Source organism: Anopheles ziemanni, chromosome 3, assembly GCF_943734765.1.
Source record: "Anopheles ziemanni chromosome 3, idAnoZiCoDA_A2_x.2, whole genome shotgun sequence".
NCBI classification, from domain to species: domain Eukaryota; kingdom Metazoa; phylum Arthropoda; class Insecta; order Diptera; family Culicidae; genus Anopheles; species Anopheles ziemanni.
The window spans coordinates 8,941,622-8,969,555 of record NC_080706.1 but is presented as its reverse complement, the minus strand read 5'-3'; the positions used below and the strand labels follow the sequence as shown (position 1 = coordinate 8,969,555).

At 46.5% G+C, this 27,934-nt stretch overlaps 5 protein-coding genes across 5 annotated transcripts in view; 3 read left to right on the top strand and 2 right to left on the bottom strand.

Moving 5' to 3' along the window:
• The first annotated feature begins 134 nt into the window (after positions 1-134).
• On the top strand, positions 135-1,770 carry LOC131289718 (HSPB1-associated protein 1 homolog). Its single transcript, XM_058319020.1, has 4 exons — positions 135-862; positions 919-1,029; positions 1,105-1,272; positions 1,762-1,770. Exons 1-4 carry the CDS (start codon positions 167-169, stop codon positions 1,768-1,770), a joined length of 984 nt encoding a protein of 327 aa, XP_058175003.1. The 5' UTR covers positions 135-166.
• A 153-nt stretch (positions 1,771-1,923) lies between these two features.
• LOC131288627 (cysteine protease ATG4D) lies at positions 1,924-4,640 on the top strand. The gene is made up of 4 exons (XM_058317777.1): positions 1,924-3,237; positions 3,358-3,687; positions 3,750-3,946; positions 4,031-4,640. Exons 1-4 carry the CDS (start codon positions 2,217-2,219, stop codon positions 4,292-4,294), a joined length of 1,812 nt encoding a protein of 603 aa, XP_058173760.1. The 5' UTR covers positions 1,924-2,216; the 3' UTR covers positions 4,295-4,640.
• A 642-nt stretch (positions 4,641-5,282) lies between these two features.
• The window catches only part of LOC131288626 (RNA helicase aquarius), a 39,883-nt gene continuing 17,231 nt past the window's right edge, over positions 5,283-27,934 (top strand). Inside the window, exons 1-2 of the mRNA XM_058317776.1 lie at positions 5,283-5,375; positions 5,447-6,265. Coding sequence (XP_058173759.1) covers positions 5,283-5,375; positions 5,447-6,265 — 912 coding nt within the window. The remainder of the gene's footprint in view (positions 5,376-5,446; positions 6,266-27,934) is intronic.
• LOC131288628 (probable G-protein coupled receptor Mth-like 5) lies at positions 7,170-11,199 on the bottom strand. Its single transcript, XM_058317778.1, has 3 exons — positions 10,690-11,199; positions 8,414-8,538; positions 7,170-8,341 (listed from the first exon to the last, which is right to left on the bottom strand). Exons 1-3 carry the CDS (start codon positions 10,856-10,858, stop codon positions 7,181-7,183), a joined length of 1,455 nt encoding a protein of 484 aa, XP_058173761.1. The 5' UTR covers positions 10,859-11,199; the 3' UTR covers positions 7,170-7,180.
• On the bottom strand, positions 22,795-27,633 carry LOC131288629 (G-protein coupled receptor Mth2-like). The gene is made up of 6 exons (XM_058317780.1): positions 27,237-27,633; positions 26,851-27,149; positions 24,271-24,349; positions 24,000-24,145; positions 23,474-23,896; positions 22,795-23,360 (listed from the first exon to the last, which is right to left on the bottom strand). The coding sequence occupies exons 1-6, from the start codon at positions 27,554-27,556 to the stop codon at positions 23,323-23,325; spliced, it is 1,305 nt and encodes a 434-aa protein (XP_058173763.1). The 5' UTR covers positions 27,557-27,633; the 3' UTR covers positions 22,795-23,322.

Here is a 27,934-nt window from a genome sequence, read left to right as displayed (position 1 = left end):
TAAATTTTATAAACTCGTATGAAGCAGCCCTGGTACTCTAATCGACCCTGTTGTTTGTAAACACAAATGGCAGTTGATTTTTATTTACAAATCGAACCAATGGTATTTTGTAAACTTGTTGAGGTATCCTTCCGTATTTTACAGATGCGTTGAACCGAACACTACGATGGAAGCTGAAAAATTGAGAGATATTGTACTCAACGCTCAGCAGCCATACGTGATAACGAAAAAGAAGTTACCGTGGAACTGTTTCGAATTAACTTTGGAAGAGTGGTGCCATTTGTTTGATAGCTCCAGCAAAGATCTAACACCCTTTGCTGGAAGCACAGTAAGTAGCGGTTGTAGCCCACAGTGGGAAAGGCAGCGCACCGAGGTGCGAATGAAAATGAGTGATATCTGTAAATTAAGCTCATCCGTCCCCGAACGGTGGAATTCATTCAGTTATCGCAACATACATGAACTACCAGAAGTTTGTCGAAGAGGAGTAAATTTTGCACCATTTGGGTTTCCAGAAGTCGAGGACGATGTTACTTTTTGGGTTGGTTCAGCGAATGCACATACTCCTTGCCATTACGATACATACGGATGTAACATCGTAGTTCAGGTGTACGGGAGAAAATCTTGGATTCTGCTGCCGCCCGATGCAAAGCTAACATCCACACGTATCCCATTCGAAGAGTCGAGTGTGTATAGCAAAGAAAATTTTTATAGCCCTTCTTCTTATGCTCAGTTGGTCGGTGTGGAAAACCAAGTATATCATACTGTTTTAGAACCTGGCATGGCGCTAATCGTCCCACCAAAATGGTGGCATTTTGTGGAAAATCTCGAACCGTCCCTTAATTTCAATACCTGGTTAAGTTTGGTGAGTATTAACGACAGTTGTATTGAAAGCAGTTAACGCAATTGCATTTCTTTTAGGAAAAGGATGTTGATTCGCATATATCGGAGTGCATTACGAAAATATTAGTTCAAGACATCTGCAATGGACTTCCCAAAGATATGCACCAATTTGTATTGAATCCAAATGAGGTAATGTATATAATATGTTTCAAAAAGCCCCACAGTACAGATACATTTTATTGTAAAAATGTGTTTATGTTTCAGGACGAAATTTTGTCACAAAGTAGCATCGATGAATCGTACGAAATACTGAATTATCTACTTAACTTGAAGCGGACTAACAAGCAGCTCTGCTCAGATTTGAAAAGGTATCCTTCTGGATACATCAGCAGCGACGAATTCGGTAAATTGGTCGAAGCTTGTGAATCAGAAGTAAAAGCTGTCCCTCTTCTTGATCCCTGTGATTTTTTCCATATGATGAAGAAAAATAGTTCTCGCTATGATCCAGCCCTTGACCTCCAGTATACCGCAAGTCAAACGGAGCGTTTGGATAGAATAAGCAATGTGATCAATATAAATTGTGATCCGGATACAGTTGCGCATATTGAAAAGATGTTATAATGTACATTATGTGTAAAACATAAATAGACAAAGAAGATTAGGCAGTTATGACTTTATATCGAGGAGTAGTTTAATTAAACGGACTTCTTGTAAACATGTTGTTTTCTATTCGTTTTGCACTCTTCAAATATAACACTAATTACATTAGGTAGCTAAGGTCTTATTATTAAATAAAAAGTGATCTTTATTTTAAAAATCAATAACCATCCTCTATGGTATAAAGTTTCCTTCGCCATCCCTTTCCGAAAATGCTGATTTTACCATCTCGCTATGCATTGCAAATTTTTCGACATCAAACAGTCGGTGTAAACGAAAGGATTTGGTACACCCTGTTTTGTTATGACGTCTGCGCCCCACACAAAGAAGAATGTGATCGAAGAAAACATAACTTTTTGTTTTGCCAACCATTAGAAAAACATTAGCGCAATTGGAATTCAACGTTTGCAACGTAATGTGCAGAAATTTGCCCTTAGTGTGGCCTCGGTACAACATTTAAAGGTAAACGTTGTGCGAAAATTATAGGTCGTGACGAAAGGAACCTGAAAACTGGCCTTCAAAGTGATTGCAGTGCGCGTAATTCCCCGTTTGCAACGATTAGCAAACATGTCCATGGTCATTCGTTGACACTTTGTCACCTGATTGGAGGGGTGTGTGGTTAGCGATCGAACAATTTGCCGTTAGTTTGTTAGTATATCCGCGACGGTCAAAACTGTTTCCAAGTGGATACCAGAGAAAAGAATCCCACGGTATCAAAGATGAATTACGACGTGCTGTTAAACCGTACGGGGTTCAGCAAGTTGACTGTGACACCACAACACTTCCGCAGTGTCTCCGAAGGTGACTCGCGACAGCGTGAACCTACTTCCGGTAGTGGGAGCGCCGATGGGGGGAAAGTTGCTGGAAGAAAAATATCGCTGCCACAACACGCGCAGCGCCAGGAGTCACTGTCCGCTTCATCAAGCCCGATGCGTGGAGGGCCCATGAGCAGTTTTGCCGCCGGTGGTGGAGCTCCAGGCGAAGAGTTCAAGGGCAAGGTAGAATCGAAGCTTTTGACTATGTGGAACAACATGAAGTTTGGCTGGAGCTACAAGATGAAACCAAACTTCTCGAAGGAGCAGCCCCTCTGGTTGCTCGGCCGTTGCTATCATCAAAAGACGACCCCCGTTGCGTCGATGGAAAGCTCCGTCGAACTCGGCACTGCCGGACCGGATGGGCAGTTGATGGAGCTTCGAAATGTGCCCACCGTCTACCTGACCGAGGGGACCAACTCGCCACCGGAAGAAACGGGGACGGATGCGATTGAGGACAGCAGCCCGGAAGCCATTATCGAGGAAGAAGGGATAGATGCGTTTCGACGGGACTTTATTTCTCGCATATGGATGACGTATCGGCGCGAGTTTCAGACGATGGACGATTCAAACTACACCTCCGATTGCGGTTGGGGTTGTATGATCCGTAGCGGTCAGATGCTGTTGGCGCAAGGCCTGGTGGCGCACTTTCTTGGCCGCAGTTGGCGCTGGGACGTGTCCATGTTCCTTGCATACGAGGAGAGCATACATCGGAAGGTGATCCGTTGGTTCGGCGATACATCCTCCAAAACGAGCCCTTTTTCAATCCACACCTTGGTGGCACTGGGAAAGGAATCTGGCAAGAAGCCTGGCGATTGGTATGGACCGGGTGCCGTTGCACATTTGCTACGGCAAGCGGTGCGATTGGCGGCACAGGAAATTACCGACCTTGATGGTGTTAATGTTTACGTGGCGCAGGATTGTGCCGGTGAGTATGATTAAAATTATCACCGTTTTTAGTTCGTTTGCGTTGTGATTCACACAAGCGCACAGGCGATACACGAGCCATCGTTTTAACAATCTTCTTATCTACATTCATCTTTTCCAGTCTACATACAGGATATAATTGACGAATGCACGGTGCCAGCGACACCGGCCGGTGCACCGTGGCAACGGAAAGTAAATACACAAATAAGCACATCGCATGGAACCCATCATCTCAGACAGGGTCGGACTTCCCCAGTGGGGCTTCCGGACGAAGGGGAATCCCAGTCCACTCATTGGAAATCTTTGATACTTCTCGTACCGTTGCGGCTAGGAACGGACAAACTAAACCCCATCTACAACGAATGTCTCAAGGCGATGCTCAGCCTAGAGTACTGCATCGGTATAATTGGGGGACGTCCCAAGCACTCGTTGTACTTTGTTGGCTATCAAGGTACAGTAGTTTCTCGGGGAGGGAAAAAATGAAATTAACATTTTCGCGATGCTTACTTTCAGAGGATAAACTGATACACCTCGATCCCCACTACTGCCAGGACATGGTGGATGTGAATCAGGAAAACTTTTCCGTTGCATCGTTCCACTGCAAATCGCCACGGAAAATGAAACTCAGCAAGATGGACCCCAGCTGTTGTATTGGGTTTTACTGCGAGACGAAAAAGGATTTTTATAAGTTTATCGACAGTGTGAAGCCGGTAATGATGTCGCCGTTGTTGTGTCAGGTTTCAGACGTAGGTCGCACGAAATTTATTCCTATTTCTTTGTCACTCGCCTTTCAGTTTCTTACTCCCGCGCCTCATTCGAGCCCAGACGTGGCATCATCATCGTCTGGTTCCGGCTTGGCAACGGGCGCAGTTAACTATCCAATGTTTGTATTCTGTCGGGGGAAAAGTAGTGAACAGCGAGCCGATCTTCCCGGGCACCAACAACAGTATGCGCATCCGACGGCTTACCGATCACCGCCGGTGCAAAGTTCGGCTCCCGAAAACGATGATGAAGACGACGACGAGGAAGACGAGGCTATCGAATTCGTCATCATATAACAGACATGTCTTACAAAGGAAGGTGGCTTCGTGTATGCTGCCATTGTCGCCCAACATGCTGCCAAGGGTATAGCAAACGGATGTACGTTTATGAACTATAAGCTAGCTTTTTCGGATTCCTTAATGTTACTCTATGAAGTAACATTCCATCATCAAACATTGTTTCCAATGAATCATTACGCAAAGCAATTTAAGATACGTAAATGAGTTCAAATTTACAGCGATTGTTGATTAGTTCAATGTGCCCTGGGTCAATCGTAAAGAACAAAAGATTTGGTACTTATAAATTATTAGAATGCATACTGTCGAACATCTCAGTAAAAGGAGCAAAGCATCGCCTTGTACAGCACACCGTTATTATCAGCGTGTGGATACGATTACACTACAAGATTGGCTATTATGTATTACGAAGACTGTACACATTTTACGACCAGCGATGCCTTCCAATCGCTTAAGATGCGTATATAAGTATGTTATTAATTTATGCGATTATGACTAATTTATTTAATCTGATTTGTTGTTCATTTAACTTGTTTCGGATTTGCTTACCGTTAGTCAATTCTAGAATTCGTACTTATTTCAAAGATGCATGGAACAAAGTAAAACACTAGAACAATATCGTTTAGGCTTAGTTTATTTTTCATACAAGCAACAAATATACGCTAACTAATAAACCGACATCATTGTTTCTTCTTTTTAATTTATAGATTTAAAACTATTAATGCTAGCGATTAGAGATTTGAGATTTAACCGGATTTTTCCATCGTTGAGCAACTGCGATGCGACATTTTTTAAAACCAAGTAAAAAGCGACATCTACCGGAAAGACAAAAAACTTGACGAACTGTCAAACTGATGTTTGTGATAAACTAGTTTGTTTTGATTTGGCGACGCGGTAGCATTAAAAATTTCACCGGCCGGTATTCGGATAGATTTACGCCTCGTTACGAAAAGAGTTTACGTTACAACGGCTTGTTTTATCGTACAAAATGGCTCCACAGGATGAGGTGCAAACTCAGGACAAACCTATGCCCAAAGGCGCGCTTACACTGTCGCAAATCAACGCGGATGAAATCACTTTCGTATGTATACTTCAACTCTTCACCGCCACACTACGAGTGTTCTAATGAATGTTATTCCAATCCATTTGCAGCTGGCCAATCGTTTTTGGGCTCCGGATACGGCCAACGTCCATGAGCCCTACAACCCGCAAATAATAGAAGATGTGTATCGGAAAGAAATTTGCGATACGCGTCACTCCTTGCGGCGCATCATGATGCTGGAGTTTAGTCAGTACCTGGAGAACTATCTGTGGCCGAATTTCGACGGCGAGCAGTCCAGCCGAGCCCATCTGATGTCGATTGTCGCGATGGTGAATGAAAAGTTTCGGGAAAAAGTGGAAGTGTGGAAAGTGTTCGAAGGGAACGCGGATCGGTTCGCCGTTTTTTTCCAGCGTGTGCTGGAGGCGTGCGTCGAAGAACGACCCATCACGGCGGGAATCATGCGTGAGCAAACGGCCCTGCTCGTGTTTCTTAACCACTGCTTCAACAGCATGGAGGTGGAACTGTGCCGGAATCAGGCGAAGCGGTTAGTTTCTCTAGCCATGTGGTCCTGCCTGCAGCCCCGAAGACGGGAGCAAGAGTTGAATCAAATCCCCGAATGGCGCAAGTTCTGGAAGAAGCTGCAAAAGCGAGAGAAACCGGAGCAAAAAGCCAAGCTCAACTGGGAACGTCATTTTTTGCAAAATCTCATGATTAAATTCATTCGCATTCTCGAAAGCATTCCCGCCGACGGGCCCGTGTGTGAGGAATCCGTGCGCTACTGTGAACGGTTTGTGGAGTTTTTAATCGACTTGGAAGCGCTACTGCCCACGAGAAGATTTTTTAACACCGTCATGGACGACTGTCATGTTGTGGTGAGATGTTCAATATCCTCATTGGTGATGCGCGAAGAAGGACATCTTTTCTCCCAGGTGAGTCATTTCGAGCAATTATTTTAAAACTAAATCTTGAATGTATTGTGGGAATTTGGACCGGCCTCGTGGACCTTCTTTTGGGGAAACATCTTTGGAATTCCAATCGGATTAACAACATAAGATACGTAAGAGATAAAATGAAACACCGGTTTTTCTTTCTTATTATTTTATTTTCGTCAGAGGAATATCCGTTCTCTTTTACCATACTGCTAACTTATACTTTTAAGACTCGATCTTGGCGGCCACTTTGGGTTGCTTTCATCAAGTATTTGTATTCCAATTCGTATAAAAGAATATGTTTTCGATTTTATACAACAAATTTGTTCCTCTTCCTATCTACACCTAATATGATACTAGCAAGATTCATGAAGAAAGAAGTTTGTAAACTTCCCTTGTTCTTCGACCTACCAAAAAACTTGATTTGCTCGATTTAATGACTACTAGCACTAGTGGTCTGTACGTGCTTATGACTATGTTTGCTGCCGAACAGATCACGAAAGCTATTAAAACCCTCTGGAAGCATACCGGTGTTAAGAGTTAATTTGTTGTTCCACAGACCATATTTGATAAATTGTGTAAATACTATATCGTTACACTTTAAATGTCAAGTGCCGCTACTTAAATTACAACACTTAAATTAAGAGATAATTTCTTGAGGTTACACAGTCAGTACATAAGACACCATAAATGGACGTTTCGTTTCGATTTTTGCTTCTCTCGTTCACTGAGATTCAAGGGGTTTTTTATGCCGGGCGAAGAATTCGTAAAGGACATAAGGGTTGAGTGTCAACCGAAAAGCGAATCTTCTAACATTTGCTTTCTTCGATATAAACTGAAATCGATTGTTTTGTGCCAAAGAATGAGATTTATCGGTGCGATGGGTAAAGAATCAGGTGGAAAGTTTTGAGTTCGTTAGTAATCGCCACCGTTCATGTAGGTCATCTCGTCACCCCACTCGCCAGTTTGAGGCGTTTGGTCTCGGAAGCATGACTTCACCAAAAAGGTAACGTGCTTCTGGCGTAGGACGCAGATGTACAGCAGGCAGGGCGCTTGCAAGGCATTGGCCACGATGTGCATGTACAGCAGGCCATCGAAATGCAGCCAGGAGAGGATGAGAAACAGCCAGGCGATGCTCATCGTGGCGAAGATCAGCGTGAACATCACGAAGCTACAGCGCAACTTATGGTGAATCCGGCCGTAGGTGTGCATCCGATTGATGAACCTTAAGGTCGTGACGAAGAAGAACATGTTGACGATGATGATGAACGCAATGGGCATGAAGAATACGGCAATACCGAGCCAGCTTATATTATCCTGGTTCTCGAACACGCTGTCTCCGGCACCGGAGGCGAGGTGCTGCTGTTGCTGCTGTTGTGGCGTGCGACCCGGCAGGTTCAGGAAGTAGTGTGCAAACAGGGCAATGGCCGCCATCGTGCCGGTACAGCCCCAGGCGTAGCAGGAGTACCAGCAGTACTTCCGCCCATCACTAACGCGCAGAAACACGTTGCGCGTTCGGAACATCTTCCAGATGTAGTAGCCCATCGCATTGAGCCAGAAGAACGCCCCGAGCAGACTGATGTAGAAGAACAGGTCAGCGATGAGGAAGCTAACGTGGTTACTGAACTCGGTGAAAATCCTCACGAGATCTGCCGCCTGGCTTACGATCAAGCACATCGTAATCGTCGTCACCATGTTACCGACCAGATCGCGCAACGTCGGCAGGACGAAGTAGATGATGGCCACAACGAGCAGTATTACGATCGCCAGCCCGTGACAGATTGGATTGATAATTTTGCGCAGCATCACGTCGCTATCGGTCCAGTGGGTTTCCTGCTTCGGGGAGCACACTTTTGCGACCAATCTCTCCATACGTTCGCCACCATCTCGGCCACTTTCGATCGACCGGTCCATACAGTACAATCCCTGCACGTAATCATACTGTCGGTGGGGCTCATGTGGGTCATCCGATTCCGGGTAATCCTCACCAGTGCTGCTGCTCCGAGCGGGCTCTTTGTGATTCAGACTGCGATGGCGCAGCTGCCCGTCCGGAAAGAGTATCAATTTGTCGTAGCTCTGGAAGTGGCACAGAGGAAAATAAGCACCGATTGCAAAGGAATTGATTACCTCGAGTGTGAAAACACTTACGTCGTGATATTCGTAGATATCGAACTTCTGTCTCGTGCCACAATCCGGCAGCCCGATAACGAAACGGTAGGTAACGGACACGTTTCGCTCACCATTGCGACCGGTAAATTCCGGTGTCCATCCGCCTGTGAAAAGTGTGCAATAAAAAGAAGTGTAGAGAGTTGTTTGGTTGAAACAAATGAAAAGGAAAATTGATGTGAGGAACATGTGCCGTTGAAACCCGTCAACGCCGTGAGTGAGAATCATACAGTCCAACATATTCTCGTATATTGTTTTGATGGGTATCTCACGTACGTCTTTTTTGCAAAAAAGAAAAACAAATCCCATTCAGAACTGGATGCCTCAATTGAATTGGTGTACGATTTTCTCCGACAGCAGACTTGCTTCAACGTGCGGTGTGCCATGTTTTAAAGGGTCTAACACATTCGTTGTTTGCCAAATTGATCTGCCCATATCACGTCCAAGGGCATGAGGAAAAAAGAAAGCTCGTGAAAATATTTTGCCAACCCTCGGGAACAAAGTGAAAAACTGTCGGTCCTGTTTTTTTTACGACACAACAGGGCCTTGTTTGCTTTTTTTATTTTATTCCCTTCCAAACGCTCCGGCCACATTCAACGTTCCATGCTAAATGGTTGAAACCCGAAAGCAATAAAATTCATTCAGCCGAGAGTTTGATGAGCTTTTGATTTCGCTACGATCGACTGATGCTGTTGGTTTCCGATTAAAGTGAATCTTTTCCGAACATGATTCTGATCGGAACGTTATGATAGAAAAATGTTTGATCCTAGTGCTGTTCTGGATGCGGGGAACGGTGACAAATGGGGTGCCATTTATTTGTGCGATACATTTTTGTAACTAATAGGAAGGTACTTTACTGCCAGCATGATTGAATTGTTGTGGAAAAAGAAGGAAAGCCACTAACGCTGGCCAACGCCCCACGGAACGCCACCGAAAGTATCCGGGAGCCGTAAATCTTGATTGATAAATTAACGGAAACAAACTGTCCTGTTCAGACCGATATTTTCTGTCGTTATTTCGACTGAAGCAAAAGGATAACGAACGCTAGACTCGTGAAACCGTGCGCAAATGTATGCCGTACTTCCGATTCCGGTAACGATTGGAAGATTTGATGATGATGATAGATCATCGAGCGTATGAAAAGGGGCACCAACAGCCGGAGGTATTTATCCAACTCCACTGAACGATCCGACGTCGGTGGGAACCTTTCTGGTGCCGTATGTTTATATTAGACATTGGCCAGCAGAATGAAAGTTAGGCCATTCGGAGTGAAGCCATTTCGGTTCGCAGAAACGTGTGACGCCTTTTTTTTTGGCTAAAATCGTTCTATTCGGCAATCCGAAAAGGTGGATAGAATTTAGATTTATCTTGATTGTGTGGTTGAGAGTAAAAAAAAGGAGGAGACAACTTCAGGGCACCCAACGATCGATCTAATCAAAATATACCCCCCCATGCCATTCTGAGGAAATGTTACGTAAAGCGCAAAAGTTGTTCGCAAATTGGTCCTGTTGGAGTTACTTTCCGTTGAATTGACATTAGGCCGAACGACGTGAAACTTTGTTGCTAGATTCGATTTGATGTTTGGGAAAAAGTTGCGTGAAGGAGAGATTTGTTTTATTTTAGTTCTAGTTGCAATGTTGATGGATAAATATCATTGTTTTGAATTTTATTGTAGGTGAACACATTTTATTTTTCGCAATCGAAATTATTTCTGTGTATTGCCTATTAAAGGCTAGGCTTTTGAAAACTTCCAACGTGTCCAATCTTTAATACGATACGCTGCTAATTGCCTATGTGCAAGCGGGAATTGACCGTAGCTGCAGCTAAGCAACGATGATTTCAACAGCTCCGTTCGTGCGATAAAGTGGCCCCGGCTTTTCTTGGTTGTGAGAGGTAAAGCGGGTGTGCCTCGTTGGGGCTTAGGAGGGGAAATTGCGGGTTACCCTTTGGCGAAAATGTGCCCGGGAAGACAATCGTGCAGGGATACGCGACGGCGTTTAGGCACGGCTGGAAGGAACGGGAATTTATCGCCGTTTGATGCTCCGACACTCGGTACCGTAAAACTTTTCATTAAAACGATACCCGTAAGATTAAAGCACAACACATTGGCCCCGTAAAAACTAATTAGTTTGCCATTGCGATACGACCTCGCCGAATCCGGCTTGGTTCTCGGTACTTTGCCCCTCGGAGGCGGCGAAAGGATAACAAGAAGGGTATGGCAATATCCACCTTTTGCACGCTCGTGCAATAATACTTACTAGTAACGTTGACCGTTTCGCTGACGGTACATTTCCCATCGTAGTAGACCTCGAACTTCTCGCAGCACTTGTTTACCGGAACTTTTGAGGCGGTCGTGGAGTGGGTCGTCCCGAGCAGTGTGCTTAGGATGGCAACAAGGGTTGCCAGTGCTGCCGTTGACGGAGACATTCTCTCCCCAGCACTCGCTCACTCACGGGCGGGCCCTTGTCCTGCTTCGAACCAGTGGTGTTGGTGTCTGTTTTCCTAAATCCGAGTGTCGATAGGATTACGCGCGCGCGCGAGCGATTGACGAAGAGGTCTCGTTTCGAAGGGAGGATTCCGTGTTTTTCCGGTGTTGTTCTATGATAGCCTCTCCAAAGATCCACTTGGCCGTGTGTGCTTTACCGCTTTTCGTTCGCCTTTCCGGGTTTCTCCAGTGTGTGTATCTTGTTCGCTAACTGTGGAGTATCATCCTGCCTCGGAGTGGATGTCCGATTCGAAGAATTTATACGCCAGCACTACCCGACACGGGAGAATCTGTAAGCGCCGAAAAGAGGTATTTATTTAATGGAATTAGTTGTGTCGGACAAATGAAAAAAAAAGTAAAAAGCCACAAGATAGAAACGACGTGTCACGAACACCCACTAATTGGCCATCCGTTATTTCTTAGATTCGCGACCGTATCGTCACACCATTTTGTGTCCGCTGCTGTGATAGAAAGAGTGCGGTTGGTTTGGTGAATAATGCTCGAGGAACAAAACCTGAAAAAATGGAACACTGCTTTGTCCGGGAGATCCGATGATATGCCACATATCATCCAGGGTACGGAGTGGCAACAAGCGCATAAGCATACGCATAATAAATCCACGCCAGTACATTCGTCAACATGCCGCGAGGTCTGGTGTGCTGCACGAGGCACGAGACCATACCCAACCCTCCATCACTGCCAGCAGCATGTGTGCATGGGATCATGGCATGCTGCTCATTTTACGGCGGGGTTCTGGTTTATCCCACAAATCTTGCGGCAAGACGACAGGTTTTTTGCTTCACATTGGAGCAGGATTTCGCGAGACTCGCACTCTCGGATCGGCGAAAAACAACAGACAACTCATTAAAGTCCACGGCGCATAAATATCAACCGTACAAACACACACATACACACACCACCTAGTGTTCCCTTGCAATCCGCGGAAAGGGCGGAACCGTGAATTCTATGGTTCCAATTCTGTCGACCGCAGCAGCCGACGCGAGAACACACGATACTTTCGCCTTTTCACCGGTTTCGCGCAACGGCGGCTACAGAAATTTCTCATTTATTTATGCTCGGGACAAACATTCAAAGCAAAGGGCAAAGATGGAAACAAAACGAAAAGGAATGAATAGGGACATGCCACACATTTCAGACAGTTACGGACAGAGCTGGTTCTGTTGGGCCATCTCCCGATCCCAACCGTCGTAGCTGTGTGTTGGCGTCCAAAATGGGTAGGAAGGTTAGATTCGTCTGCCGTTTGCTGGCCTATTCTGGCTCAACTTTCTTTCCCTCCTCTCCTCTGCTCCAAGGTACACACCCTTTCCTTGCTCGTTGTACCAAAATGCCTTCTTTCCTCATCGTAGGAGGCACAAATTGGGATCATTATGGCATAAGTGATTCACATTATCATCGCCATCCGGGGCTGAGCTAACGTTGGATAGACGTCGTTGGGTTAACCTCTGCCAGCGGATATTTGGACGGTTACGGGTGGTTTTTTCCCTCTCCCCGCACGAAGATATGCATTTTTAATCCTATCGAGAAGCTTGAGCACCTCATAATCGTTTAGCGGTTGCGGTAAGAGTAGAATAGCGAGAGATCCTTTTCACGTACTGGCTATAGATGGGATTTGCTTATCAAGAATTGCGCAGGACTGTGGAAGACCGTGAAGAAGTAAATTTATACTTGAGGGTTTAGAAACGATTGAAGTTTCAAAGCAGGAATAAATTTGACAATCCTGAGGCAAACGCATCCTACCTCAATCCAATCGGGTGGAAATAAACCATGATATTTAGAATGAATTCCAACACGCCAAACCGTCGCCAGCTTTATTCTCGATTGGCAGCATACTCGGAATTTCAATTTCCAATTTGCATACGTGCGTATATCTGCGCCGAACAGCACCATCCGCGTCCTATCTCCTGCACCATGTGCCACGTTGATTCCGTCCACTAAGGATTATATTCCATGTCCCGAGGCGGAGTAGACCCAGGAATGGGACACGGGATCTGTACGGTGGGTCGATTAATTTTGGCAAACAAAATCAAATGCGACGCGTTGATGTAAACACCAACGGCATCAAACTCCAGGCTACGTCTTGTTTGGTATAACTGAAATATAGGTACGAATACTGTCCAATACTTATTTCTGTCGTTGTTTGGAAAGCTTCTAAAATGGTACTTTTCGAGTGTTTTTCGAGGAACGTAAAAATTTGGCGTCTTAAAAAACCGGATACGAAGAAAGGCGATGAAAGACTACTTATTGCCTGGAGTCGGCTTGTCCTAAAGCCGGCGTTCCCGTTGGGTATTAATTATTAGTTCTCCAATTTCGTCCAGCTCCTCCGACAGACTGTTGAGATTCTTGTTCGTCCGTTAAATTATGAGCATCATTAGCGGCCGTTCCGAAACACGATAGCACTACCTCCTTCTGCGATGGCTGGTGGTGTTCGACGTTTCGTTCAGGGTAAGAACTAGGACAGTTTCAGTGAGAGGGAGCAAAGCAAAATTCCCCGCCGCCTTCGATCGATGCAGTTAAGGTTGTTTTTCGTTTGACGAGTCCCTGAATAATTCAATCGGAGCCGTTACCTAGTTTTCGTTATCTTCCCAATATGGAATCAGTGCATCCGTGGATGGTCGATTCAGGACAAACAACTTAACCCCATCACTACCAACACCACCGCCACAAATAACCGGCGAGATACCACGTGGATTCTTTCACCGTTGATTACTTTTCGGTCTCCTTTCGCGACTTCCCTCATTCCAAAGGGGCCCATCTTAAAGATGGTGTTTTTTCTGCATTCCTTTTATCTTTGCAACACCGGCTTCCCGGCTGCGGGCAGCGTCAGTCATCACCAGTGTGCTCCGGTGTGAGTCCTTCTCGGGAGAAAGGCGAGATGCGTACGTGACGATAAGCGGGGCCAACCCATCGTCAACCGGCTTTCTGCCGAATCGCACAAACAAAACGAAACGAAAAAAAAAAAAACCGTCACCAACTAACCCCCGGGTTACCGGTCTCCCGGGGTGGTTGTGGCCTCCCTCTCGAGATCACAGACCCGCGCGCCACGTGTTTGGGATGAAAATCATTTATATTGTTCGCACGGACGGACGGACGAACGGACGCGAACGCAAGAAGCGAACGTCGCCTTGGTGGGAAGTTAATCGAACGACGTTGGCCGGGAAAACGGGTTCCTCTCTAGCTACATGTCCCGTCCCGATAAGGAACGACAAGTGCCGTCCGCAGGCGAACGCACCGAACGCTGGAGAAGTCGCTCTTTTGCTACGGTGCGAAGTAATAATAACGGGGTTTTTGTTCGATTGGCAAGAACAAACCCTGCCGGCAGGCAACGACTTGATCCCGAAAACCCTGGATGTGCCATCTTTGCTGGTGCCATCCACTAGGTTACAAAGATACGTGGCCCAAATAACTTTTCCGCTTCTCCTCTCCCAATCGGTTCCGATGAGTTCGTTGGAATAATGTTATCGCAAAACTCAGAAGTTACTTTTAGTATGTCGTTTTTCTTTTAATTACAGAAATGTGCAAACATTCATTGCTGAAGCTTTCTCCCTTTTATTGCGGTACTAAACCGGCTACCATATCACATATCTGATTTGAGTGGTTTGATGATGTGGTTGTTTGTTTTATCTCGATTAGGTTATATTCAAAAAATGTTGTATTTCTTCAACATGTTTTGCTTAAATATAAAGAAAATATGAGTGTAAGAACACTTGACTATCTTTAAACACTCTTAACTCAATAATGTCGGAAAGGACTTTAAGATACTGTAATGATAAAAAAACAAACCCTTGTTCGGAAAAGTGCACTTGATGTGAATTCCAAAAGACAATCGCAACTTTTTATTAGGAATGAATTCAGTGACATTATTAATATTCATCATGCAATGTTTTATGCTCCTTTGTCGCATTGCATTGGAATGGAAGGCAAACGATACGCGCCGGAGGTCGTTGCGTTATCGTGCTGCTGGGGACCAGAAAACATACGATCTGTGTCCTCTGTGCGTTCGAGGGAAAGCCAACCCCACGTGGGCTAAACACGTGTTGGACTAAATGCTGCGTAACGGTAAGCTTCCGTTAAGAGGCGGTTTTGTTGTTTGTCAGGATGAATGAAACCAAGCTCTGGTGGAGCTTCGAAAATATCGCACTTTTCCGCCTCGAATCGATAGAACCGAGTGTGCAGAATCCTGATCTATAGGTCTTTTTTTTTGTTCTATGTTTATTTCCCCGAGAGGAATTGAACTAGAACCCTGGCATGATCGAGTCTGATGAAGATTAATTGTTGACGTTTGTTGTCGTGCTTGGAAGAAAGAGCATGGATTGGCTGTGATTATTTTGCGGTTTGCCTCGGCTCGCAAATCGTTTGAGGATAGATGCGGACCCCACTCTGAAACGGGGGGTGAGTTGGACGCAGTCTTCCTGACCAGCCGGAACGATGGAAAGTATCGCCGGGCGTGATCTTGCTCGTCAGTCTAGGCACGATTTAGTGAGCCTTTGTTACGCAAGGGACCCAAAAAGTACTAAAGCTTGCTGTCCAACGCAGAGAAAGAGATAAAGAACGGTATCGTTTGCCGACAAGTAGAGGAAAAAAGGCTATCCTTCTATAAGAGAGGTCGGATTGAAGCATAACCAAATTTAACGATCGCCTCCCGTTCGCCTTCGACTCGAGAATGAAGATATTTAAATGCAAAAAAAAATGGCAAAAGCAATAGAAAGCCTTCACATTCCTCCACGTCTCCATTAGCCAAGCCAGTTGACGGTATGGGCGGAAAAAAGCATTTCGATTGGAAATGAAGGACTCAACCCATTACCATCGATGCCAACGCTTTTCCTGCAATGTTGCCTACCGAAAACAAATGAACCACGACTCATTGGCCCCCGCCCCGGGATCAGGGGCTAAGGGGTCGCGTAAAGAGGAAATGGGCTATTGATTTTTCATTTTGTCCCAAAATTTCCCACGGCTGTATTTTTATGTTTTTTTTTTGTGCCAAAGAGGAAAAAAAAGGTTCTTGAACGATATTTAAGGCCCCAACGACTGACGCGGTGGAAACGCGACTCGATTTGGTATCGGAACTACCACCGCTCTCTGTTCTACCAAAATGGTTCCCCGATCGATCGAAGCATGGATCGATTCGCAACAAAAACAGTTCCAGGGCTTTAACTAAACGCGAGAAACGGAAGCCAGTCACATGTGCTTCGTTTGAATGAACCATTCATTTTGCGCTTCTGGCATAGAATATCTCCAGTTCGTTAGCAGCTCCAACCAATAGAACGCCAAGTGGTTCGGGGCGCGCGCGAAATTGATATCCTGCCCGCGAGCCGCCATGGCATGGCAAGTGGAGAGAAAAGAAAGGCTCCACGGTGGCAATTTTTTATGTATTTAGAGTCCGTGTTTCGCTGGTGTGGCGCCGCGCGCGGTGACATCCATTCGATTAAGCGGCGCGATGGTGGTGGGGGGTTTTGCCGGCTTTTCCGGCCGGTGTTTGCCACAAGTGGAAATTACTTTTTCTGCCCAGGGAGCAGGAATTCTTTACGCTCGTATATTTTTTGCCAACCGGTTTTATTAACGAACAAGACTCTCTGGAGCGCTTTGAGTCTATTACTTCTGTGTTCCTTCCGATCTCATGATTTCACCTTTGGATCGTTCGTTTTGGCCCTTTTACGACCATATCCTTAGGACGTCTGGTGTGCGCGTGTTCGGCTTTTCTTAACGTGGGGGTAAATATTTGAGGGTACTTTCAAGAGTTCACCCGATTAAGGAACCAACTACCTCCAGTTGTCCGCCCGTTGATACGGCAAAGATAGAGAAGGTCTTTATATTCCTCTCTGTTGGGAAACCCGGGGGGCGGTGGGTCGAGGTTAAAGCCCATTTCCACGTGGAAGGCTGGTGACACCGGTATGCCTCTTACCGGCCCCAAACGGAGGTGCTACACAGTAGTGGGCACAATTTATTATGCTTTACGACGAAGCTCTCCAAATCGTGCCTCGCCGGCGGGTTATGTTTCGCGTGCGGTAGCAGCTTTTCTTTTTTTTTCTTTTGTTTTATTCACCGCCATTTCCATTCACACCTACTTCTCCATTTCGATTTATTGTATTTTGCATGCTTTTGCCACACCGCGCTCCGTGGTCCGGAGTGGCCACCATCCCACCCGGTGCTTTGGTCGACGTGGTTCGTTCCGTTGGCGGTGTTTGTGGGCGTTATTTACATCGCTAGGATATGGAGCCCGTGTCGCGGCAGAGAACGCTCTCCGGGACCAGGACGGTGTTCTTCTCGGACCGACCGCCCAAAGGTGTGAAAAGGTCCGGGAGAAATGGAACCGGCCCGGGATGACATATCGCGAGGCGGCATTATTGCTCCTGCACCTGAGCCTCTCGGTTTTGTTATGTCACGAACTTGAAAAATTCAACCAGCTTATATTACATTCTGACACTCCTCCCCCCAAGCAATCAACCGGGACGCCTCCCATGGAGATCGGCGCCACAGTGACGGTCATGCAAAAATGTGACCTCCATTAGAGACACCTTTTGATTCATATTTTATGTTCATTTATTGGGGTAGAATTTGTTTTTGTTTTATGAGTAATATTAATCGTTTTTGTTCAACGGACATTTCAGTTCGCATATGCTTAGCTGAATAATCGTGAAAATCCTGCCTTGGATTTGTAATGGTAAAATGAAGTCCAAATGAATCTTATGTTTGTATTTGGCAATCAGAAAACTAGCTTAAAAGTGGGCCAAATTTAAATGGCCAAAGTAAATTGAAGAAAAAAACAAAATTAAATCCCCTTTAATGAGCCCGGTCCTATGTTCTACCGCTTCCAAAACCGTTCGTTCGTTGCGCAAAACGCCGGAAGAAAGCTGTGGTGTTTATTTGTAAAAAAAAAGCTACAGGCAAATAGGAGAAAATTCATTTTAAATCTCTTGGTGTTGTCCTACACCGGACCAGAGAACGGAACATATGTGCCGCCCGTTTGTTTGCTTCGTTACGCGTCGCCGGGTTTTCCAAAAAAAAAATTGCCTTTGCTCTGCTATGTCCTTTTTTGGCGCTTTTTATTGCAAACGGGCAATTGCTCTCTGGTATGCTGTGCAAATAACGTTCCGTGGCAGCCCAACCCTTCTACCAACCGTCTTTGTGTGTACAGTACACTATCGTTTTGGTGCTTTTCTCGGGCTTCACTCCCAAATGGAGGATCCGTTTTTCTCATCTTTCTCTGCCGGGTGGGGTGGATTGCATACACGCCCGTTCATGTTTCCGTACGAGCAGGCAAACCCCGGGGAATGTTCCGATGAAAATTAAAGCAAAGGAAGCAATGTTTTGGCAGGACCAAGCCAAGGAATCCCTGCCGGTTAAGGGGTAAGATTCCCCGCCTAGCGAAAGTGGAAAATATGCTAAATTAATAGCACACAATTTCCATTCCTTTAGCAGCATGTGGTCCGATGAATTGGAGCCAAATCAGGGGGATATCTCGTTCCCGGTGTGCCAGGTTTGATAGTCGTTCAAGTAACGGTCATATTTAGTTCAGCTTGACGTCGGTGCAAGCGAGGGTGCAAAAGTTTATCGAATTGCGGTGAATTTGAAATGCAAATGTAGCAGTCAGCGGAAAAAATGACCTTTCGCAAAAGGGGATAGTGAGGTAAGAAAACTTCGTTAGAGCAAAAATTCGCTAATCGTCTGTTCAAGCAGAACAACACCGCTCACTTGACCAAACTTCGGATCGGCTCGAATTGGGAAGTCGGGCGGACTTTCCCGCTTTTTAAACCGGTTTTAAGTGAATGTTTTTAAGCAGGTATTTTAAAATCTTTCCTTCACCCTGGTTTCAATGTTCAAATAATGGACACGTTTCCTCAATATAGTTAGTTCCTTCTATTATACGGGAATTTAAAGCATGCTTTTGATGGTGATTGTTAGAATTAACACCTGCGTGTCGGTTGCCTTATCTTGTTAATTTCCTCTTGCTGTCTATAGTCGTCTCGCAACGATCCTAGTATGCTACGAATCCGGTTTCGTCCCAGATGGCTCGACACCTCGACAGTATTGGAATCTCATACGATATGAATAATACCGTACTAGATCGGCGACGCTGGCATCTTAGCTAGGGGGAACTTCTTCGAAGAAGCCATTTCGAAGGACGAGCAGCAGCAGCAGGCAGCCGATTGTTATAACACCGGTCGTTCGTTTCAATGTCAAAAAAGTGTCCCTACATCGCCGGGGTATGACTGGTGTGGCTGCTTTCGGGCCAGATGCGATGGTGCCTGTATTTCGTAAGCGTAGCGTCATGCATAAGTTCCCGGCAGCGGGCGGATTGTGCGGTTTCTTTTTTTTTCTAGCTGGTTATTGCATTCGAAAAGATGGCCAAATTTGTCCCATGTGCTGTTTATGTGTGTCTATGTGTGAAACCGTTGTTTGTACCGGTAAAACCGGAAGCGGAAAACCGAAGGTTTGTGTTGTTTCCTTCACTTCCATCGTTCGATGTCGTCACCGTGACGACGAGACAAGTTGGAAGTGAAGGCCAGAAGCAAGGCACTGTGTTTGTGTGTGTTTCTGGCTTTCATTTTCCTCACATATTCCCTACACTGTTCTTCCTCTGGTGGAATGTAGAAAGGATTCACTAGACACAGGTGCATCTCCTATATGACAGAGATTCTGTTAGTCTGTTAGTCACGGTACATTTATGCCATCACTACGGGTGGGTCATGGAGTGTGTTTATGGTAATAGCGTCGTCAGCAATAACTTGGACTTGGTGTCTACTCGGATATACCGCCTGATAGGTGTTAGCGGTCGAATATTTGTTGTACTCAACAAGTGATTTGTATCGATTATTCACAATTGGCGTGAGTCGCCAAATCGTTGTCGTAATCGGTTCGGTGTCAATTATATCGTCACTGGCCGCGTTGTGGTGACGCACGACGATCAGCCCCGGCATGTTTACGATGAGGATCACAACATTACGTCACTAAAAGTGATCGCACCGCTGGCGATGACTAATACCGACAACAAGACTCATTTTTTGTAAGAAGGAGGGGTTGTTCAACGATTCATAACTTCCATAAATGTGCTCTATGCGTTTGTTTGACGGCAAAATAGTTCGCGCGCGACGCACTGTATCCGTATGTGTGCGTATATGCACCGGACCATGCAATTCCATCGTGTTCCATCCGGTCGCATCGTTGGCTGTGAGGGGGGGAGATTGTTTCTTCCTCTACGTAACCAGTGCATCAGTCAAGGCACACGCCTACGACTCGCGGGGTGGAGATTGTTTAGTTTTTGCTTCACGTAACGGCAGATCAGGGAGACCCCACGCAGATACCGAGGATGGATGGCGTTTTTTCTCGCTCCGCTGTTTACTGTTACGATCGTTCGTACAGAGATTTTCATAACATAATTGATTTTCCAGCTGCAGGTTACCTTGGCCTGCCAGCGACAGACCCAAGATGATGGTGTTTTTGGTGCAGGAAACATGTTTAATTCCTTAATCTCTCTCTCAGCCCCTTTCCATCACACACCACGCACGACCACAAAGAAACATAAACGCCTCAGTTTCACCTGGCCCGCGGAGTCACTACTGCAATGCTCATTACACTGTTTTCAGGGCCAATTCGTCGGCATCAAGCTGCTCTTTGTTGGTAGTAGGCAGTCAATTGCACGCGCACGGGTTTTGTTTGGTTTCGTTAGAAAGCACTTTGGGTTTGTTAAGTTTAACTTTGCCATTATCGGTAACAACATTGGCGCGACAACAACGCGACATTTTCTCGTCGCGCCAATGTTGCTACCGATAATGGCAAAGTTAAACTTAATAAGCCCAAACTGGTTCCTAACGATGCCAAACAAAAACCTTGCGCGTGCAATTCACTGCCTACTACCAACAAAGAGCAGCTTGATGCCGACGAATTGGCCCTGAAAACAGTGTATAAATTTCCTTTCCAAAAGCCAGCCCAAACAATAATATGCTCAACATACAACGAACAAAAAAAAAACCGGTAGTAAAACATCCAAAGCGCCGTAGGATGATATTTCCGGCTCACTCGCGCATCGGGTTTCCAACCGTAAATGTTGGCTTTCGTACTCCGTCTCGCAGGCGCAGGGATACATACACATACACAGGCACATAAACGATCCGGGAACACGTAACAAATGCTGGCCTAGCCATGAACTAGAAAAACTTGTTTTTTTGGCTAGCTGATTTTTGTTTTCCACATGCTTTCGGGTACACGAAATTGGCAGAAATGGCTTCTAATGGCGTCAGTCACGGAAACCGCACATGAAACCAACCGCGGCGAAGGCAAAAACCGACTCACTTGGAACAGTTGTTGGCAACGAACGCTTCGTGGGCGAGGAGCAATGAAGAATGGCTGATTGTGTGACGTTGACGTCTGTTCTTTGCCGGTAAGAGTGGCCAGAAATCTCCTTCACGACGGAAATGGCTTTTTTATACATGCCACAGGAGGGGACACGCGGCGTCTCTGGCGTACCCGGCGACTGTTGACTCAATACTGAAATGGACAACTCGGAAAGAGTTGCGCACAAGGTAGGTAGCGGGCCGCTGCGGATCAGTTGACGCAACTCGAGGCGTTTGACGTTTGCGTTGACGTTTGCCATAAAACCAAAACCTTTTTATTATTCAGGTTAACCCAATGATGTGTTTGGGATATTGAAGTCAGGGGTCGGCAAGTGATTATGTTCAATAGTTGTTACCTTGTATAAGATTAGGAACATGAGCACATTTTGATCAGTGTACTCAAAAATCAACATCTGTTTTTAGAAGTGTCTTAAAGTAGGTAAACTCCCTCGATCCTTCCACGTCTCCCGGTCATTTAAATGTTGATTATTTTAAATTACTTTTATCCATAAACCTCAAACCGTCATTACGTGAGAAAGTAAGTCATTTTCGGTACACAAAGCATAAAATATTTTTATGTTTATGCTATTTGTTTCACAACTCTTTTCCATGGTGTACCATAATGGACGGCTTCACATAGGCGAAAAGTGGTAATAAAACCACAGTGTTATTTTTTGATACGGGTGTATAACAGCTCGAATCTTTTTTTCCCCCCACGAGGACATAAAGTGTATGAAGTGCGCTGGGAAACCCAAATAGAGTGGTTAAGCAAACGGCCCTTTTTTCGCGTTTAATTCGTGCGGCAGGAGTTGTATTTTCATCATGAATATTACACTGCCAATGGGTACGTGTAAACGGAACGTTTTCTTTGAATTTCTTTTAGCTACACACATACATTTAATTCATTATATTGTTGGTTTCATCAATGTTCAAATTTAAGAATGCTTTTCTTAGATGTCTAACAATGTCTAACAAAGTACGAAGCTATAGGTTTGCTGACCCGCTTTGAATTACTTACACCCAACACGTGGTGTGACTGAGGAAAAAGATAAACGTGTAACGATGCCGAGGAGGTGAGAATTCAAATGCAAATGTCGTTGCACCGTTCTAATCTAATTGCGCGGTAACGCTGGAAAATTCCTTGAACCAGGATTAGCCGGCTGTTAACAATCGCCATTGGCAATAGGGTTCGGTACAAATATAGCCAATTTGGCATGATTCTCTAATCCCCGTTAGTCCCAGTGCAAACTGAAAAGACGATTAGTTCAATTATTCCGTTCATTCGAGCGTGGCAATTTGCGTTTGATCCCGTCGTTTCCAACTCAGTTCTGCTCAGTGGTACATTGTGAACCACAGTTCCGTGATTTGCATATCTCCCCGTAGACTACCCATGCTGGCTGTCTGGTCTGGCATTGTGTCGATTGCGTGGCGTTCACCCAGATGTGAGCTTCTGTGATATCCCCAGCGGCGGCTCATATACTACCCGGTTTAAATAATCCACAGCCACCGCAACGTTCTGCAGAAGCTTGCTTTTTTATTGTAATCCTCATCATGATATTTCTCTTACGTACAAATTCATTAACGAATTTAGCGCGCCCTCTGCCCTGCACACGGTGCAGTCGACGAAGGCAGCAGTAATAATAAGGTATTAGTAACACGTTGGCGCACTTCAATAATTGAATTCTTGTTGATAATGTGTATAGTATAAATTCTCTCATTGCAATATTCAGCTATCCTATACATATGCTACATGCTTAACAAATTGCTCGCTTAACGTTCGACTCGAGCGCGATAAAAGTTGTCCTTATCTTTGATGGGTTGGGATGCCGTTGGGAAACCGCTGGATTGTACCAAAAGTAGTGTGTGGCGAACGCCCTCATTCTTCCCGCGTACTCGAGGCCACTCGAGTGGGGGTCCGTTTCACCAGAATCATGTATGGAAGAGCGTTTTGTTTTGTTATCGGAGGGAAGGTTGTTGTAAGTTGTGGGCTGCAGGTGCCATCCCGCACGCAGGTGAGCCCCACCGATGTGTGACCGCCGTGACTCAAGTATGTTTGTTTACTTGATGATAAGATCATGCTTTCCCGATTCGCGCCCTGTGTGTAGAATGATAATGGAACATGTTCAGGTGTATTCGATTTGTTTTGAGCGTTTCGTTGGAATGTATTCGCTCATCGATTGCGTGGCTCCGTCCGGCCGAGGTACCTACCGTCATCGTGCAGATGCTCCTGTTCGTCATCCTTCAGCTGGGCCCACCGGGCAGGGGCACGCAGGCAGAACAGCTGCCTGGTGGCCAGTTCACGCTTGATGCGCTGACGCCAGACGATCAGCACGAAAAAGATGAGCACCCCGTGCAGACAGTTGACGGCATCGACGAGGATCCAGAACCAGGACTGCGGCACCAGACCCTCGCTGATGTGGAACGACAGTACTTCGAAGATCCACAGCAGGCCGGACAGCAGGAACAGCTTCAGATACAGCATGCACTTGTACCGGAGGGACTTTTTCCGGTCCGGGCTGATATCGTCACCGCTCGCGTGCAGATGCAGGCTCGTCCAGATGAACAGGAAAATGTTTATGCTCAGCATCACGCTCACCGGAAGATAGACGAAGTACGACTGTTCCCGTTCCGCTGCAAGGGAAGAGAACGCATTAAGAAACCACCAAGGGCTGCTTGAGCTGCTGCCGGACGTCAGACGATGGAAAGAGCCCATCCCATTAGAGAGCATACTCACTCCGAAACCAGCAGGACATTTCACCGAACGTCGGATACCGGGCGTGATAAATGTAGACCATGGTCGTTAGCGTCACAGCGACGGTTATTGCGTAGATGTGGTTCAGGACGTACCAGAATCGTTCCTTGATTCTCCAACGACGGGCACTGCGGGGGGAAGTTTGTGTAGGGTGTCGTTGTTGATCGTTGGAGTAAAGCGGTACAAAAACACCGATTAATCAATCGCCGATAGAGTACGCGGTTGTTCGGGGGCGGACTGTGGCCGTACTTACACTGTCAATTTCCATACGTTGGCCATAACCATGTTCAGCCAGGCGAAATAGCTGATGAGGAAGAAGTACATCAGGAACGCTAGAGCAAGGAAAAGCGCGGGGAAATGGAAGAGAATCATTCATTCATTAGACCGGCGTCGTAAGAAAGGGATGTGCGGCCGGAGGGAGGGACTTGAAATTTGTCATCAAGTCCAATAAAATGCTCCTCCCAGCCCAATGGCTCTCCAAGAGCCATTATGACAACACTAATTTCACGAACGAACGCGATGCGACATCAGGCGCATAATGTTCATTATCCTAGGTCTGTTTTTACGGTCCTTTGAACGCTTGGTCCTGTTCCTGTTTCCGTCGTCGCCGGCGTGTTTTGCACTCGGGTGGACTTCAGCGGGTAGTCCTTGAGGCTCATCTGCACGCAACCGTGACCGCATGGTCCACGGTGGCGAATCTGTTGACCTAAATTGGGTTGTCCCTTTGCTGGCTGGTCGCTTCCTTTCCCCATCGCGCTTTAGATCTTGCACGGACAATAGTCCCGTTCCACTTGAACCTTGAACTTCTTCCGGGACCCGGCTGCTCCAGTGCCGGATGTGAAGGCCGGCTCTAAACATCACCGGGGATTGTTGTGTGTTCCGGTGCGGACCTTCGCGGGTATTATTGGATTTCGGGATCGTGCAACGGTGGCCATTTTTAACCAACCAACCAGAACTGCTTGCACGGTGTTCTTGTTCCCTTTCCCCGCTGCCTTTTTAAATTCTTGCGGAGCAACAAAAATTGCGCTTAAACAGAGTAAGACGCTTAGCGCGTTCTCTTGCATGATCTCCCCCGCCGAAAGCGATGATAACCTTTGCCTCCGTCGGTACGCTGCAGAATTTGTTATGATGTAGAGCGTGGCAAAAGTTTTATAATCCCAACCCACCCAGCGCTTCCCAAACGTTGCCTTTTTCCTTGTCCATGCTTAACGTTTTTTTACATTCACTACAGCGCATTTCACTTTCGCCGGTTGAATGTGTCAGATATTTCGTCGCCTTTGGTCCTCCTCCCTACGTGCCTTCCCTGCTCTAGCTGGTCCTCCTTCTCGTTAGCATGCTAATTATATTTCCCCTCCCCTGTGTCTTCGTATCCAAAACCATCCCTCACCGTGGTGTCTGACGCTATTTTATCCTTCGACAAAATTTCATTCCGTTAACATCACACAGCCGGAGTCTGGCCATTGTTACATCAACCTTCTGGTTCGGCGTGTCGGCGAATCTGGCGCGGATGGGTTCTCTGACATGCTCTCAACTCTCGACCGCCGGTGGTGTCCTCAATTGCGAGCTTGTAGTAACTTTACCCATAAAATGTGGGTTTGGTATCGTATTTCCAACTGGCATGTAATTTTGTAACTTGTTGATTTTGTTTCTTGTTCTAAAAGACTGAACTGAACTATTACTATCAAATAGGGGGTGGTTTAATTGTATTTCAAAACGTGCAATTTTTTGTTTAGATTAAATGAAAACTAGTCTCATCTGAATCGCAATAATTGATCGTAATTGATCTCTGCTGTCGTCCGTCGACAATCACAGCCAAGGGCTTATCTACTTAACATTCTTAGGAAAGCTTCACCCGAATGACAATCAACTGGGGGGTCGATTAGGGAAAATGCTTCCCATACCAAACTTCCTCCTCATGACAGCATCCACAATCGCATCAAACATTTCCGTCCGTTTCCTAGAAAGAATCTCACTTGATTAGGTTACCCCTTGGCATCGGATACAAATTTGTTGATCGCAAAAGGAAGCCGAGCTTTTCTAGCGTGCCGGGTTTTTTTTCTTTCATCCTTTTCGGAAAAGCGTGTTCGACTAATCAAATCGTGCTTCCTCCGTGAAATGGTGCATTCTATTCTATCAGATTGGAGGCAGCGCTAGAGAGCGGACAATCGATTTCACGGGGCAAAAATTGAGTAGATAGTGCAGGCAAAAAAGGGACCCGAAGACGAAAGGAATGTGCAAACGACGAGCACTCAGCAAAGAGCCAGTGAAATGGCCGCAAGTCACGCCAGTGCAGAGTGCAGTGTTGCTGCTGCTGCTGCTGCTGCTGCAGGCCCGGTTGCACTTCAGGCATCAGGCATGGGTGAGTTTTCAATTAACCGAAGCACAATCGATTGCTTGATGAACCGAGGAAAACGAAACGAACTTTCCCCGGAATGGGTGGTGGCATCGTTTCGAGTCCAACGTCCTCCCGTCAGACACACATAGACACACGCGCGAGCTTGTGAGAAGGAAGTTCTCCAGTGGATTTTTGCCTTCCTTCCTTCCTTCCTTCCTACTCGTTTATGTCCAAAATCATCATCAACGCCTCTGCCTCACACACAGCACAGAGAAAGTGACAGTGCAGCGGCGTTTGGACCTTCGTCTTCGACGCCCGGCGGTCTATTTTCCGCCTCATTGGGGTGAAGCAATTTTCCCGATGGCCATCGGAGCGCAATGAGTCCGACTGACGGTTGCGCCGGACGCGTCCGTGCGTCGTGGATCGCATCGCATCGAAGATGGTATCTTTTTTTACCCGTTTGTCGGAAGTCTTTCGGTCTCCCGGCACGCCGCTTACCTATGACCGTGCAGAAGGACGTTTGCGTCAACGAGAGCCACAGCTGGACGAGACTGAGCAGAAACAGGAACACCGCAAGGCAGGCGACGGCCATCGAGGTCACCTTGTCCTGCGTCTCCCGCAGGTCCGGGATGATGTAGTAGATGTAGAGTGTCAGCAGCAGGAAGAAGACGGAGATCAGCATCATGATGCCCTTGCTGACGAGCATGGTCGCTAGCGACTCCATGTTAGCTATGTTGAAGCACACCACGAACACCGGTTGCGGACGCTGTGCATCCAAGGCGTGACCCACGCAGAAGCTGTGAAAGAGGAGAGGTTAAAGCCATCGGAGGGTCACCGGTCGGTGGAGGTATAATCCACCCCTCCCAGGCGGAGACATTGCTTACTCGGACCGTTGGATCAGGAACGCGCCGTCCACCAGCAGGCCCGCCTCATCCACGTACACCTCCGGTTCGATCTCGCGGTAGATCAAGTAGCTCTGGGTGCAGTTGACATGCATGTGCGCCGTGTAGTTGCCGTCCGTTCGCACGCATTGCTGCTGTTTCGGGTCGACGACGTACCCGGTCTGTTGGCAGCACTGGACGGCTAGGTGGTCGTTGGTCGTCGCCAGCTTCCCGCTGGCTGCACCGGCAAGGCAGATTAGAAGCAGTAATGCCGCCCTCCGGAATGCCATCGCTGGCCCACTTTTGTCAACATACTGTGCCATCACTACCGCCAGCCCCTTCCGTCTGTAGGTCACGCTGCGTGTGTCCGCTTCCGGGCGACCACACTTCCGCTTATGCACTACCGGTCTCACCCAATGTTCGTCGTTTCATGCAATCCGACTGTTTGCGTTCGGGGGCTGTAAGTATTTTTTAATTTGTTTAATTTTCCACCAACCCCTTTGGCCAGCTGAAGAAAAATCACTGCGAGTAACACGTTCACTGGAACTCGCACAGTGTGCAGCGAGTGCAAAAGTGTTGTTCTTGCTTATTAAAACGACCACCATTGACCGCCGTCCGTTTCCGGCCCGATGCAATCCGATGCCAACCGGGGAGATGGCGCAGCAAAACTTGCACAGCAAGTAAGCAGAAAAGTCCGACGG

Excerpts from the sequence above, each read along its gene's own strand:
- LOC131288629 (XM_058317780.1), bottom strand. The coding sequence starts at position 27,556 with ATGGCACAGTATGTTGACAAAAGTGGGCCAGCGATGGCATTCCGGAGG. Across the intron at positions 27,150-27,236 it reads TTCCTGATCCAACGGTCCGA|CTTCTGCGTGGGTCACGCCT; the intron begins GTAAGCAATGTC and ends CCTCTTTCACAG. Across the intron at positions 23,361-23,473 it reads GGAGCATCTGCACGATGACG|GGCGCGAATCGGGAAAGCAT; the intron begins GTAGGTACCTCG and ends TTCTACACACAG.
- LOC131288628 (XM_058317778.1), bottom strand. The coding sequence starts at position 10,858 with ATGTCTCCGTCAACGGCAGCACTGGCAACCCTTGTTGCCATCCTAAGC. Across the intron at positions 8,539-10,689 it reads CGAAACGGTCAACGTTACTA|GCGGATGGACACCGGAATTT; the intron begins GTAAGTATTATT and ends CACTTTTCACAG. Across the intron at positions 8,342-8,413 it reads ATATCTACGAATATCACGAC|AGCTACGACAAATTGATACT; the intron begins GTAAGTGTTTTC and ends TGCCACTTCCAG.
- LOC131289718 (XM_058319020.1), top strand. The coding sequence starts at position 167 with ATGGAAGCTGAAAAATTGAGAGATATTGTACTCAACGCTCAGCAGCCA. Across the intron at positions 863-918 it reads TCAATACCTGGTTAAGTTTG|GAAAAGGATGTTGATTCGCA; the intron begins GTGAGTATTAAC and ends CATTTCTTTTAG. Across the intron at positions 1,030-1,104 it reads TTGTATTGAATCCAAATGAG|GACGAAATTTTGTCACAAAG; the intron begins GTAATGTATATA and ends TTTATGTTTCAG.
- LOC131288627 (XM_058317777.1), top strand. The coding sequence starts at position 2,217 with ATGAATTACGACGTGCTGTTAAACCGTACGGGGTTCAGCAAGTTGACT. Across the intron at positions 3,688-3,749 it reads GTACTTTGTTGGCTATCAAG|AGGATAAACTGATACACCTC; the intron begins GTACAGTAGTTT and ends GCTTACTTTCAG. Across the intron at positions 3,947-4,030 it reads TTATCGACAGTGTGAAGCCG|TTTCTTACTCCCGCGCCTCA; the intron begins GTAATGATGTCG and ends CTCGCCTTTCAG.